Genomic DNA, 13,670 nt, shown 5'->3' with positions numbered 1-13,670 from the left:
ATTTGTACAACCTTAAGAATTAACTTTCAAACTTGTCTCCCTCCTCTAAAACCTGGTGGCCCCTTGTTAAGTCTGTCTCTGGGGTATGCTCCCCTTCCCTCTCCAATTGGCACCACAGCCGAATCCGCTCGTGTGAAGGCTGAATGCCAAAATTCTGTGTTTGCTTCCAAATGTTGTCCCTAATCTCACTCTCGGTACCCATTCTTCCCTGTAGTACCTATCTGCTCCTGGACTATGTCTTTTGCACCTGACAAGTTTCTTTCAACCCTTGACTCTCCTATAAGATGAGACGGCATCAGCTCACCTGTCCTAAAAACCTGCTCTGCTACTCTTGCACATCCTCTCTTTGCCCGTTTCACCTCGATACCGTTTCACAAAAACCTCGTTTCACCTAGACGAGATAATCTTCCATCTGCTTGGAAATCCAACATCACTGCACTTGCTTGGAAATCCAACATCACTGCACTACATAAAAAGCTGCAAAACTGATCCCCTCAACTACAGATCTATCGATTTACTTCCAATCATCAGCATTGTCATGGAATCCATCATTGCAGTCAATATCTCGCGAGATCTCGCGAGATCTTGATCGGGGCGGTCACGGATATTCGAAGCTGTTCCACGATCTTCACGCACGCTCGAAGCTAAGTCATTGTCACATTTGTATTCTTGTCTAAACTGTTTATCTTACGTGTGTGTACCTTTTAAGTGTCCCTCGGAAGTTTTATCGGGGTTAATCTTTCATACCTGTAAAAAATAGTCGAGTATCTCGTGCCGCGCGCAGACCACGCGGCCTAGTTGTTGAAGCTTCCGACCTGGAGGCTTGGTTTCTCTCCGGGCATCCAAAGTGGTTATTTTTTCATTCGTGTGTTTGTCAAATTTCAACTCGTTACTTTATCGTCCATGCTTTATTGTTTGTTTATAGTTAGTTTTGGTTTGAATTTCCTGTAACTCGTAATTAATTAATCCTGTTCTGCGCCTCGTGTGCGGCCTTGTACCTCTGTCGGTGTTTGTTAACTTAAGTCCCCTACATCGTGTTTTGCTTGGCTCTGTTTTTCCCTTCTACACCGAACGTAATACTCTCTGTTTAACGTTTTAAATCCCCACCCCACCCTACCCCCCCCAAAAAACAACAACAACAACAAAAAAAAAACATTTATTTTTCCTTTCTCCACGTGTGCCGTTGTCTCATCCTGTACTTTCTGTCCAGGTGTATCGCGGTGCTTTTCGCCCCGCCCCCATTATCTCCTTGCCATCATTATCTCCTTGCACGTTTTGCCCTGTTCAGTGTTCACGTGACTCGTGGTGGTCCCTCTCGGCCCTCCCCCCGTTGGTATTTTGTGCATATAAGATTGTTCACGGTTCTGTTTAAATATTATTTTAAATATGTTTAACCTTTCCCCTTCAGTGGTTTATTCAGTGGTATATTACAACACGCTGTTTTTCTTCCTATTTAAAAGGCTTTTCTCAATTTCCTCTCCAACTCATTCCACGTCAAAAAAAAGAAATTCAATATCTTATACGTCTCCCTCACTACATGGTCTAAATTCACATTCATTCCATCCCTCCTCCATCGTTCTGAATCGGATTGCTAACTTGAAAATCACAACAAACCCAATTTGTTATCAATGTTCGTCTTTCATTAATCATCCACTTTCTAAACTCCCCTCTTGCCCCTCCCCTCCAAATCCCCCCCCATGCACCTACACTCCTAAACTCCCCCCTTTCCCCTCCACTCTTAAACTCCCCCCTTGCCCCTCTACTCGTGAACTCCCCCCCTGCCCTTCCCCTCCTAAAGTCCCCCCTTGCCCCTCCCCTCCAAATCCCCCCCCTTGCCCCTCCACTCCTGAACTCCCCCCTTGCCCTTCCCCTCATAAACTCCTCCCTTGCCCCTCCCCTCCAAATCCCCCCCATTGCCCCTCCACTACTAGACTCCCCGCTTGCCCCTCCCCTCCTAAATTCCCCCCTTGCCCCTCCCCTCCTAAACTCCCGCCTCACTCCTCCCCTTCAAAACTCCCCCCCAACTCCTCCCATTCAAATCTCCCCCCATACCATCCCTCTCAAATTCTCCCTCCTCCCCCCTCCTCAAAGTTGCCTCCTCCCCACCTCATCTCCCTTCTATCTTATGCCTCCACCCCCCCCCCAACCTTCTACTGTCCCATGCCCCCCCTCAAACAACCCCTCACTCTGCCTCATCCCTTCACCACCAAACCTTTCATCCTCCTCATCCTTCCCTTTCTTGGAACTCTTCTGTAATCTCTGACACACTATTAACTGCTCTCCCTACCTCCCCCTCTCATCCTTCATCTTACCCTACTCCTCCCCTCCCCTGTCCTGTACCCGATGCTCCCCCTCTCTCTTCTTTAACGGTATGGACCTCAAACATCCGGGGCCTTCGCTCAAACCTGACTGATCTCTCCATACAGGTTGCTTCTGACAATCCAGACTTGATCTGCTTAACAGAGACTTTCCTCCTTCAAGATGTCTCTGATTCCTCAATATCTCTTCCTGGTTACTCCCTCTTCCGGTATGATAGACCTGAGCCTCGTCCTGGTGGTGGGGTGGCTATCTTTATCAAAAACTCTCTTCCTCACTCTCCTTGCACTGCCCTCTCTCCTCCTCACCCCCAGGAGTACCTCTGGCTACGGCTTCCTCTCCGCTCCCACCTTTTGTTCATATGTGTTCTGTACCGTCCCCCAAACAGTGATGACTCAATTTACATTTCACTCTCTGACAACATGGACCAACTTCTATCCACTCATCCCAACTCTCTCTTCCTCATATGTGGTGACTTCAACTGTCATCATGCCACCTGGTTGGGTGTGGGTTCCTCTCTCACCAGTCATGGCACCTCAGCAAAGGACTTCTGTGACTCACTGGGATTGACACAATCTGTCAATTTCCCGACCCGGATCTCAGCCAATGGAGTTTCTTCTCTTCTAGACTTGGTTATGACAAACTTCCCTGCTAATGTCTGCTGCTCTTCTGCTCCAATCGGTTCTTCTGATCATGTGCTTGTCAAAGTGGACATCTCTCTGGCCATTCTCAGGGAGCCTCCTCATCGTCGAAGAGTCTGGCATTTCACTCAGGCCGACTGGGACGGGCTTCAAGCAGCCATCAATCGTCTGGATTGGTCTCCCATCTCCACTGCCTCTGACATCAATTCTTCCTGGGAATTCTTCCAAAGCAAACTGATCTCTCTCATGCACAGATTTATCCCATCTCTTCTTCAGTTGTCTTACCCTTCCTCCCGTCCATGGTACACCGAATCTTGCGGTGAGGCAGTTGCCCTGAAACAACTTGCCTTTGCCTCTTGGAAGGCTAATCCAACTGAAGGCAATCTCAGTTCCTTCCACCAAGCTCGGAACAAGTGTGTGTCTACCCTCAGGAGTGCCAGGAAGCACTATCTCTCCTCGCTCAAGAACGAACTCTCAAACCTGTCTCCTTCCTCCAAATCCTGGTGGCGTCTGGTCAAATCCGTTTCAGGTGTTTGTTCCCCCTCCATCCCCTCCCTTACCTCAAATGGCCACACAGTTGACATCGCACGTGACAAAGCCAAATGCCTCAACTCTGTGTTTGCCTCAAAATCTTTAGTCCCAAACCCATCTCTCTCTGTTCCCACCTTTCCCAGTCGAACCCAACTGCTCCTGGACTTTGTGTCCTTCTCTCCTGACAAGGTGGAGGAGTTTTTGTCGAAACCTCGACTGATTCTGCAACTGGACCAGACGGCATCAGCCCACGGGTCCTAAAATCCTGCTCTGCCGCTCTATCTCACCCTCTCTCTGTTCTTTTCACCCTATCTTTTGCTCAAGGTCATCTGCCAGCATCCTGGAAATCAGCAAACATTACTGCTTTACACAAAAAAGGTGCAAAAACAGATCCTTTTAACTACAGACCAATCAGCCTGCTCCCAATTATCAGCAAAGTCATGGAATCCATCATTGCTTCGGATATGAAATCTTTCCTCTTCTCCAATGGCTTGATCTCTGATCATCAATTTGGATTCAGACCAGGTCACTCTACTCTGGACATGCTGCTTCTCCTGTCTCAACAATGGATGGAGGTCCTCAATGCCAAACAGGAAATCAGAGCTGTCTCCCTTGACATATCACGTGCCTTCGATACGGTCTGGCACCCAGCTCTGCTCACCAAACTCTACTCCTATGGTATCCATGGAAATCTCCATGCATGGCTTGCGGACTTCCTCTCTGGTCGTAGTCAACGTGTGGCCCTGAATGGATTTCTCTCATCTCCCCTTCCTGTTCAGGCTGGAGTTCCCCAAGGCAGTGTGCTGGGCCCGGTGCTTTATCTGGTCTTTAGCAATGATCTCTCCGACTCTCTGGAAAATCCTCTCTATCTCTTTGCTGATGACTCCACTCTCTGCCGCTCCATTCCTCTTCCCTCAGATCGGCAGTCTGCAGCCTCCTCACTCTCTGAAGACCTGGACAAAATCACAGACTGGTCAAACAAGTGGAACATGTCTTTCAATCCTGACAAATCTCACACTCTTACTATGTCTCTCTGAAAAGATCGACTGGACAACCCTCCCATCTACTTTCTCAACAATCCTCTCCAAGAAGTTCTGTCGCTCAAGCTTTTGGGTCTCACTATCTGCCATGATCTTTCTTGGGAAAACCACATTTCCAAGCTGGCCTGCAAAGCCAGTCGCCCACTGGGCATCCTCCGTCGTGCGAAGTCCTTCCTAGGCACACCTGAGCTCCTCACCACATACAAGGCTTTCATCCGCAGCTCAATGGAATACTGTTCTCCCCTATGGGCTGGTGCTCCTGCCTCACACCTAGCTCGGCTTCACGCTGTTGAAACCAAAGCTTTCAGAATCATTGGAATCTCCCGTGATGAAGCTTTCTCTGAGGGCCTTTCACTCACTCACCGCAGGCAGGTAGGTGGTCTTTCTGTCTTCTACCGACTCCTCTCCGGCCTTGCTCCCCCAGCTCTCCCTGTGCTCTGTCCCCCAAATATTCCTACAGGTCGCACAAGATCTGCCAGCAAGCCTCTGATGGTTAAACTGCCGAAATCTCGGCTCTCTGCTCACCTTCACTCCTTCATTCCTCTTTTCTCCCGCCTCTGGAACAAACTCCCACACTCCCTTCAATCCCACTCCTCCCTCCAGGTCTTTAAAACAGCTGTTCACCACCATCTCTTATCTTCCCCCATCCAAAACCTTGATCTTTTCTACCCCCACTAATTCACCCCAGATCCACCTTGTTTGTAATTCCAACTTCTTTCCTGGTAGTCCTGGCAGTGTCCATATGTTTTATGCCTCTCCCACCCCCTTTCCCATGCCTCCCCCCCAAAGCCCTCTCCCTCCCACAGATCTCTCGATGTCTCCATGTCTCTCGGTTCCTGCTCTCAAACGTTGTGTTTGTGTCCTTCCCCCTCTCTCCCCATCTTGTCTACCGCTCCCGATGTTATTTGTTTTATGTGTCGGTTTGTCGGTTATGTGTCGGTTTGTCGGTTTGTCTTTCTGTGTGATAAATGTTCGCTCTTTCACGAGCCTCGATGTTGTATACAAAAAAAAAACAAAAAAAAAAAAGAAATCCTAACTTTCCTCCAACATCTCTGATCACCAATTTAGTTTCAGACCAGGTCACTCCACCTAGGACATGCTGCTTCGACTCGCCCAACAAGGGACGAAGACCCTCAATATCGGACATGAGATCAGGGCTGTCTCTCAGGACATATCTCGTGCTTTTGATACAGTCTGGCGTCCTGCCACACTCTGCAAACTCTCATCCAAGGCATTCAAGGCCAACTCCAGAGATGGCTTATTGACTTGCTCTACTCTCGAAGCCATTGTGTGGCACTCAATGGATTCCTTTCATCTCCTCTCCCTGTCCAGGATGGAATGCCCCAAGGTAGTGTTACGTGCTCCTCCCCGACCCCCTGGTCACGGTGTACCTCCGAGTCCCGAGAGGAGTCAGCAGAAAAATGTGTTATTCTGTATGTATGTCAAAGATCAATGGTGAAGCCACACCAATTGTTACTCACAAACAAATATTGTATTAAGATCACACAAGAATAACAGTACAACAATAATATGAATCAAAAGTACAATCAATATCCTATGATGGTACCATCAGTTTTGTAATATATAACTCACTGTGCTCCAAGTGAGTGAAACAAGAACATCCCCAATGTCTCTAATCCCCGGCTTCAAGCCAAAGTCGATCCGCTCCAGCGATCGACAGATCAATGTCCAATCGAGACCAGAATCCCGTTGGGTTGGCAGTCACAATCTTGCTGCCACAGCTGTGCAAAGGCGCCCTCAAGGCGACTGGGAAATCCAAAGGCGGCCTCCAGGCGATGGGGAAATCAAACCCTCGGGTATGGACATTCCACAGCTCAGTCGGCGACGCGCAGACTTTTCACTCAAAATCCACGCCACACACACACACACACACACACACACACACACACACACACACACACACACACACACACACACACACACACACACACACACACACACACACACACACACACACACACACACACACACACACACACACACACACACACACACACACACACACACACACACACACACACACACACACACACACACACACACACACACACACACACACACACACACACACACACACACACACACACACACACACACACACACACACACACACTCGACGTCTGAATGCGGTGAAAATGGTCGAAACGAGACGAAACCGTGAGCGAAGCGCAAGTCCTGCGCGAGTCAAAATGGTCGACGGCCCGGTCTCGTGGCGCAACGGCACGACGATGATTCTCTCCTGAATCGATCGCAAAACCTGACACGCAGGTTAATCTGTCACAGCGATAACCATTCTGTCGCAGGATTCCCTTTCCTGGGAAACCCGAAAGTTCGCTAGTGACTGTTGTTCGCCAACATTCACTCCAGACCGCAAATAGCTCGGCTCCTTCTTGACCGACTCACTCGCTCCGCCTTCTTTTTCTCCTCTTCTTCGTCGTCCGGTCTGGTTTCATTTAAAACTAACTTTTTCACCTTTTGAAAACAGTTCATAAACAATAAACCTTTTGACAACAATAAATAGTACATGGAATCGAAAATGTTTACAGTGGATGAAAACCACCACAACGGAAGTGACGAATCCGTAACAGTAGTGTTCTGGGCCCAGTTATATTCCTGATGTTCATTAATGATCTCTGACTCTTTATCTATTTTATTTATTTATCTTGATTGAAGATGAAAATCCTCTATCTATTCACTGATATCTCCACCCTAACAACATCTCTCATCCTTCAGACAGGCAGGCTGCAGCCTCTTCCCTCTCTTCAGACAAACATCAACAACAACATGCAATTTAAAGGCCATTTTCCCGACTAGAGCGGGGGTTAGCCTTGCGGTCCCCATGACAATCGTCTCCATTTTGCCCTATTTTCTGCATCTCTCCTTGTTAACCCCCTTGCCCGCATTTCTTCTTCCACCATCTTTAGCCAAGTCTTTCTCGGTCTGCCCCGTCCTCTACTTCCTTCTACATTCATTCCCATCACTCTTCTCAACCAGTCACTTTCATCCTTCCTCAACACATGACCAAACCATCTCAACCTGTTCCTCTTCACAGCATCAATCACAGGCTCTATTGCCATCATCTTTCGCAATGCATCATTTGTCTTCCTCTCTCTCAACGATACTCCGCACATCCGTCGAACCATTCGCATTTCCACCCTTTCCAACGTTCGTTGCTGCTCTATGTTCATTACCCATGTCTCGCTCCCATAAATCATAACACTTCTCACACATGCAGCATACACCTCCTTTCCCTTCACCTTCAACGACACTCCCCTCATCATCAGCATGCCACTCAGTTCCCGAAACTTCTTCCATGCACATCTCACTCCAGCAACCGTTGCCGAGTCTGATCCATCTTCTCCATTCAGCATGTCCACGAGGTAGCAAAATGTTTTCACACCTTCCAGCTTCACGCCGTCTCCAAGATCCAACTCAACATTTCCTCCATCTGCAGCTCCCTCTGTGCACACCTTACATTTGAATGTAGCTGCCACACTGGTTAATGACCCTCTCAGACCACTACATTTTTGATGAACCCACTCAGCACACATTGTACATTGAATGGAGTTCACTCCGACACCCTTCCTACACACAGCACAGGGCCACTTCCCAGTTATTTCCACCTCACCACATGCTTTAACACTTGCCATCACCTTCGTCTTTCTGATATTCACCATCAGACCTTCTCTTCAGACCTTGGAAAATATATCACAAGCTGGTAAAACACTTGGAATATGTCTTTTGATCCTGTCAAATCTCACACTTTTACACTCTCTCTCTAAAAGGCAACCATCCTATCTACTTGCCTAACATTCCCCTGGATGAAGTTGAGTTATTCAATCTCTTGTGTCTCGCTATCAGCCATGATCTTTCTTGGACAAATCACATTTCAAAGTTGGCTTCTAAAGCCAGCCGCTGACTGGGCATCTTCTGTCGTACAAAGTCCTTCCTTGGCACATCTGAATTTCTATCCACCATAAGGCATTCATCCACAGCTTGATTGAGTACTGCCCTCCTCTCTGGGCGTGGTCTTTATGATACCTGTCTTTATGATATGTCTTTATGATCTTTACCGAGATCTTTATGATAATTGGAATCCCCCGTGATGACGCTGCGTTTATGGGCTTTTCACTTCGCCATCACAGACAGGTCCGTGGTCTCTGTCTTCTACAGCCTCCTTTCTGGTCGTGCACCTTCTGCTCTTTCCATTCTTTGAACCCCTTTCCCTCAGGTTTCTGCAGGGCCCACACTGTCCACCGTAAACCCCCTATAGTGAAACTACCTAAATCCATGATCACTGCTCACCTCAAGCCTGGTGTTTCCTTGATGGCTAAGGTGGCTGGCTTGCGATCTCACGGTTTGGTAAGTGCTAGCTGCTTGGTAACTGAACACTGCTCTGCTGAACGAACGCTAGATATCTCAGGGCCATGAGTTTGAGCCACTGTCATGCCATTGAAATAACACTCGGTGGATTGACACAGCCCGTCATCTTTCCGAGGTCGGCAAAATGAGTACCAGCTTACTGGTAATCGGGGGCAGGCTACATCGGGACCACCACTGCTCACCTTCACTTATTTGTTCTTCTTTTTGCCCGCCTGTGGAATCAACTTCCACACCCTCTTCAATCTCATTCTTCCTTCCAGGTCTTCAAGACAGCTTTTCACCACCACTTCAGATCACCCCTAATTAAAAAAAGTTGCTACCCTCGTTAACTCCCCCTCCCCCCCTCCCACCTAACCCCGCCCCAATTCCTCATCCTTCCAAATTTCCAGTTTATTCCCTCTATATCCATCTTGTCTACCCATGCATTCTCTCCTGCCCCCATTCCTCCCCATACCCATTGTTTGTCCAAGTCTTACTCTATCTTGGTGTTAAACTCTGCTGTTGTTGTATCCCCCCTCTCTGTTGTTCCTTTTGTCCTGTTGTGGCCTGATCCGTTCAGTATACTCGGACTTGACTATGTCTTCCATGAACCTTGACTATCTATCTATAATTCCAGCAATCTCTGTGTGTGTGTGTCTGTATGCGACCGCTGTTTCTCGACAACTACCGGTCCGATATACTTGAAACTTGCCAGGTATATTGCTGGGGACCCGAGGATGTGCCTTTTCAAGGTTTTAAATTAATCGGAGAAGTAGTTACCGAGCTATGTCCAAAAAACGATTCAACCAATCAGAGAGCAGCGAGCTATCACGTGTGCCGAACGTGGCGAACAGACTCTGCCTCGGACGGCACATTTGAGAGCGTATTCATTTATTTCCCGTCGGCAAACTATGTTGGCGCTATGTTGGCGTTAAACTATGTTTTAAAACTAATTAAAACTAATTTGCGATTCTTTCGCTTTGCGATGCGATTTGCGATTGCGTTAAACTCGCTCGGGCGTTAAACTATGTTTTAAAACTAATTAAAACTAATTTGCGATTCTTTTGCTTTCCTGCGCGTTTGTGCACGATATGGCGATTTCTTTACCAAACTCCGCAAGCCTTTCGCTTTGGACCAAACCATTTCATGTAAATAGAGGGGGGGGGGGATTGTCACCGTACTCGCAAGCCGTTCGCTTTGGACCAAACCATTTCATGTAAATAGAGGGGGGGGATTGTCACCGTACTCGCAAGCCGTTCGCTTTGGACCAAACCATTTCATGTAAATAGAGGGGGGCGATTGTCACAGTACTCGCAAGCCGTTCGCTTTGGCTTTGCGAATGGACCAAACCATTTCATGTAAATAGAGGGGGGGGGGGGATATAATTTTAGATATATATATAGTACGGGCATGCCCTAGTGTATACAAATTTATTATAAATTGTAATGGTTTGGCCCCGAAACCTGGCCCTGCTCATTCGCTTCGGCTTTGTTCGATGATAAAGCCCTTCAACAAACTGTTCTGAAAGCCCAATAAAATGTCCAATTTTCTTCAGATTTTTATTTTTGCACACGAGTGGAGAGAGGCCCAATCCCCTTGCAAAAACACTATCAACAGCCTCCAAGAGCGTAAAAATAGTACAAAGTTAACTTGGGAAAAATCCGTTGTTTTTTTAAATTTCTTGACAATGTTTTTTTTCTTCGGGATAATGAGTGTTCTGTTATTTGGATGTTCTGATAAAAGATGTTCCACTCTAACAATTACTTGATATCCGGAAAAATGTACACACTCCTATGAATCACAAGTCTCCCAGGTTAATTAGTCATGCTTTATTTTCACGATCCCCGCGCATCATTAAAAAGTCATAGCCGGGGAGAGGAGGGAGAAGATAGCACATGGGGGAGAGGAGGGAGAGGATTGCACACGGGGGGAGAGGAGGGAGAGGATTGCACACGGGGGAAGAGGAGGGAGAGGATCGCACATGGGGGAGAGGAGGGAGAGGATCGCACATGGGGGAGAGGAGGGAGAGGATCGCACATGGGGGAGAGGAGGGAGAGGATCGCACATGGGGGAGGGGAGGGAGAGGATCGCACATGGGGGAGAGGAGGGAGAGGATCGCACATGGGGGAGAGGAGGGAGAGGAGGGAGAGGATCGCACATGGGGGAGAGGAGGGAGAGGATCGCACATGGGGGAGAGGAGGGAGAGGATCGCACATGGGGGAGAGGAGGGAGAGGTTCGCACATGGGGGAGAGGAGGGAGAGGATCACACATGGGGGATAGGAGGGAGAGGATTGCACATGGGGCAGAGGTGGGAGACGATGGGGGTGGGAAGTGGATGGTGAGGGGCAGAGAACGTGGGGGGAGGGGTCAGTGTGAAACAATATATTTTAAAAGGTTGTGGACAAATTTTGACAAAACATAGTAGATGAGTTGGTTAGGTGACCAGAACAATCTGTTTAGATTTTGGTTCAGTTCCAGATGCCGATCCAGCCTATCGGTGGGATACAAAACGTAAACTGTTCAGCCTGGTGGTTGTATGTGCCTTCCTGCTTGCCATTCTAGTTTTCTAATGTTGCCCTAAATCGTTTGGATGAATCGAGGTTAACCTTTCAATCGCCTTATCTGTGGTTCCTCCCCCCATACACCCCAACTCTCACTTTCTGGCCTGCTTTCCCCATGTTTGTCCTGGCACTATTGGTTTGCAGTATTTGGTTATGGACTATTACGTGGGTGGAGACCTACTGACTCTGCTCAGCAAATTTGAGGACCGTTTGCCAGAGGACATGGCAAAGTTTTATATCGCAGAGATGGTGATGGCCATTGATTCAATCCATCAGCTGCAATACGTCCACCGGTAAGTAGATCTCTTTTTCCCTTATTGTTTATTTCTACATGCTAGCATGTGTTTTGGGAACCATGGTGAGGGTGAAGAGGTTTTAATTGTCATTGCCACTCTCAACATTTAACCAGACTCAGTGATGTCATGGTTGGAGAATTCGCTCTGAGTCTGGGAGGTCGGCGGTTTCAACCTGACCCCGGCCGAGTCATATTAAAGACTTTAAAAATGGTACATGGTGCTTTCTTAATCCTCATTATTTGGAAAGGATAGAGCACATACAAACACCAATGCATTACGCAGGCTTGATTGGCCTAATGTCTATATCTATATAAATAAAGGTGTGTGTGTGTGTGTGTGTGTGTGTGTGTGTGTGTGTGTGTGTGTGTGTGTGTGTGTGTGTGTGTGTGTGTGTGTGTGTGTGTGTGTGTGTGTGTGTGTGTGTGTGTGTGTGTGTGTGTGTGTGTGTGTGTGTGTGTGTGTGTGTGTGTGTGTCTGTCTGGATGTCCGCTTATAACCCAAGAACTACACATCAGAGAAACGTTTTAGACACAGATTCGGAATCAGCATAAAATCCTGGTGGTTATCGGCTACTTTTTATTTTAATATCAATGGTTTAAAAAACCGGGCCAGCTGCAATTCCATGGTGTAGTTTGTGGCGGCGCTATTGCCCCTTTCCGATCCCATGACCCATTGCGGTTCCGATTCGCGATAAGGTCTATGCGCTATCACCGACACTTTCCCACCTTTTCCATACCTTTTAATCAGATTTAACTTATCGTCCGTCGTAACCACATTACGCTTGGAAACACTAGCATTATCCTTCTTCGGACCCATGGCTAACACAGACACAGTAAAGGAATACTGTACGTCGCCTCTGTTTTGAATGAGAATCAGCAGTTGCGCGTACGTACAGTATACTGTACGTACATATTTATATATTTTTAATGTGCTTTTTATTGTATTTTTAATTGTTTTTTAGCTTCTTTTATTGTTAATTTATCTACTATTTTATTTATTTTAAATATATTTTTAAGGAAAACAAATGTTTTCACGTCCGTAGGAGTGACGTAAAGTCGCACATAATGACGTTCGCTGCCCGGTCATGAAATAAATTATGATTCTCTTGACAAAGTGACATGAAGATCAGGCAGTAAACCTCCCAACTGAGTTTCTGAACAGTCAGCCTCAATTCTAAAATCCTTAATTTTCATCCTATTGACTTGAACTTTGAATAGGATTTACATATCGGCTTGCTGAATTAAACCACCAACTGTTTTTGAGATCGGTGTAGGCGAAAAGGTCAACGTAGGCCAAAGGTCAACCACTTTTTTTTTTAGTTTCTAAAATCATCAATTTTCATCCGATTCATTTGAAATTTGAATGGGATTTACATATCAGCAAACTGAATTCAACCAACAACTATTTTTGAGATCACCATAGGCCAAACGAGCAACATAGGCCAAAAGTCAACAACAATTTCAAATTTCTAAAATCCTCAACTTTCATCTGATTGACTTGAAATGTGAAGAGGATTTGCATATCAGGTCACTGAAATTGAACCACCAATTCTTTTTGAGGTCAGCATAGGCCAAAAAGTAAACATAGGCCAAAGGTCTACAACTTAAGGTGAAGTTTTTAAAATCCTACATTTTCATCCAATTGACTTGAAATTTGGATAGGATTTGCATATCGGGTTACCTAATTCGACCACCAATTATTTTTGGGGTCTAAAGGTGAAAATATCAATATGGGCCAAATTTCTAAAATCGTCAATTTTCATCTAATTGACTTGAAATTTGAAGAGGATTTGCATATCAGATCACTGAATTAAACCACCAATTATTTTTGAGGTTAACATAGGCCAAAAGGTCAACTTATTTCAGGAATATTTCAAGACATTTCTGGCGCAGGGGCAATCA

At 46.7% G+C, this 13,670-nt stretch overlaps 1 protein-coding gene across 2 annotated transcripts in view; it reads left to right on the top strand.

Moving 5' to 3' along the window:
- The window catches only part of LOC137435358 (serine/threonine-protein kinase MRCK alpha), a 318,221-nt gene that overhangs the window by 66,412 nt on the left and 238,139 nt on the right, over window positions 1-13,670 (top strand). For both annotated transcript variants that reach the window (XM_068129069.2, XM_068129068.2), the window contains exon 5: window positions 11,618-11,766. In XM_068129069.2, coding sequence (XP_067985170.1) covers window positions 11,618-11,766 — 149 coding nt within the window. The remainder of the gene's footprint in view (window positions 1-11,617; window positions 11,767-13,670) is intronic.

The sequence above is a fragment of the Myxine glutinosa genome, chromosome 9 (genome assembly GCF_964187855.1).
Source record: "Myxine glutinosa chromosome 9, kmMyxGlut1.1, whole genome shotgun sequence".
NCBI classification, from domain to species: Eukaryota; Metazoa; Chordata; class Myxini; order Myxiniformes; family Myxinidae; genus Myxine; species Myxine glutinosa.
This window is presented reverse-complemented; position numbering and strand designations above follow the sequence as displayed.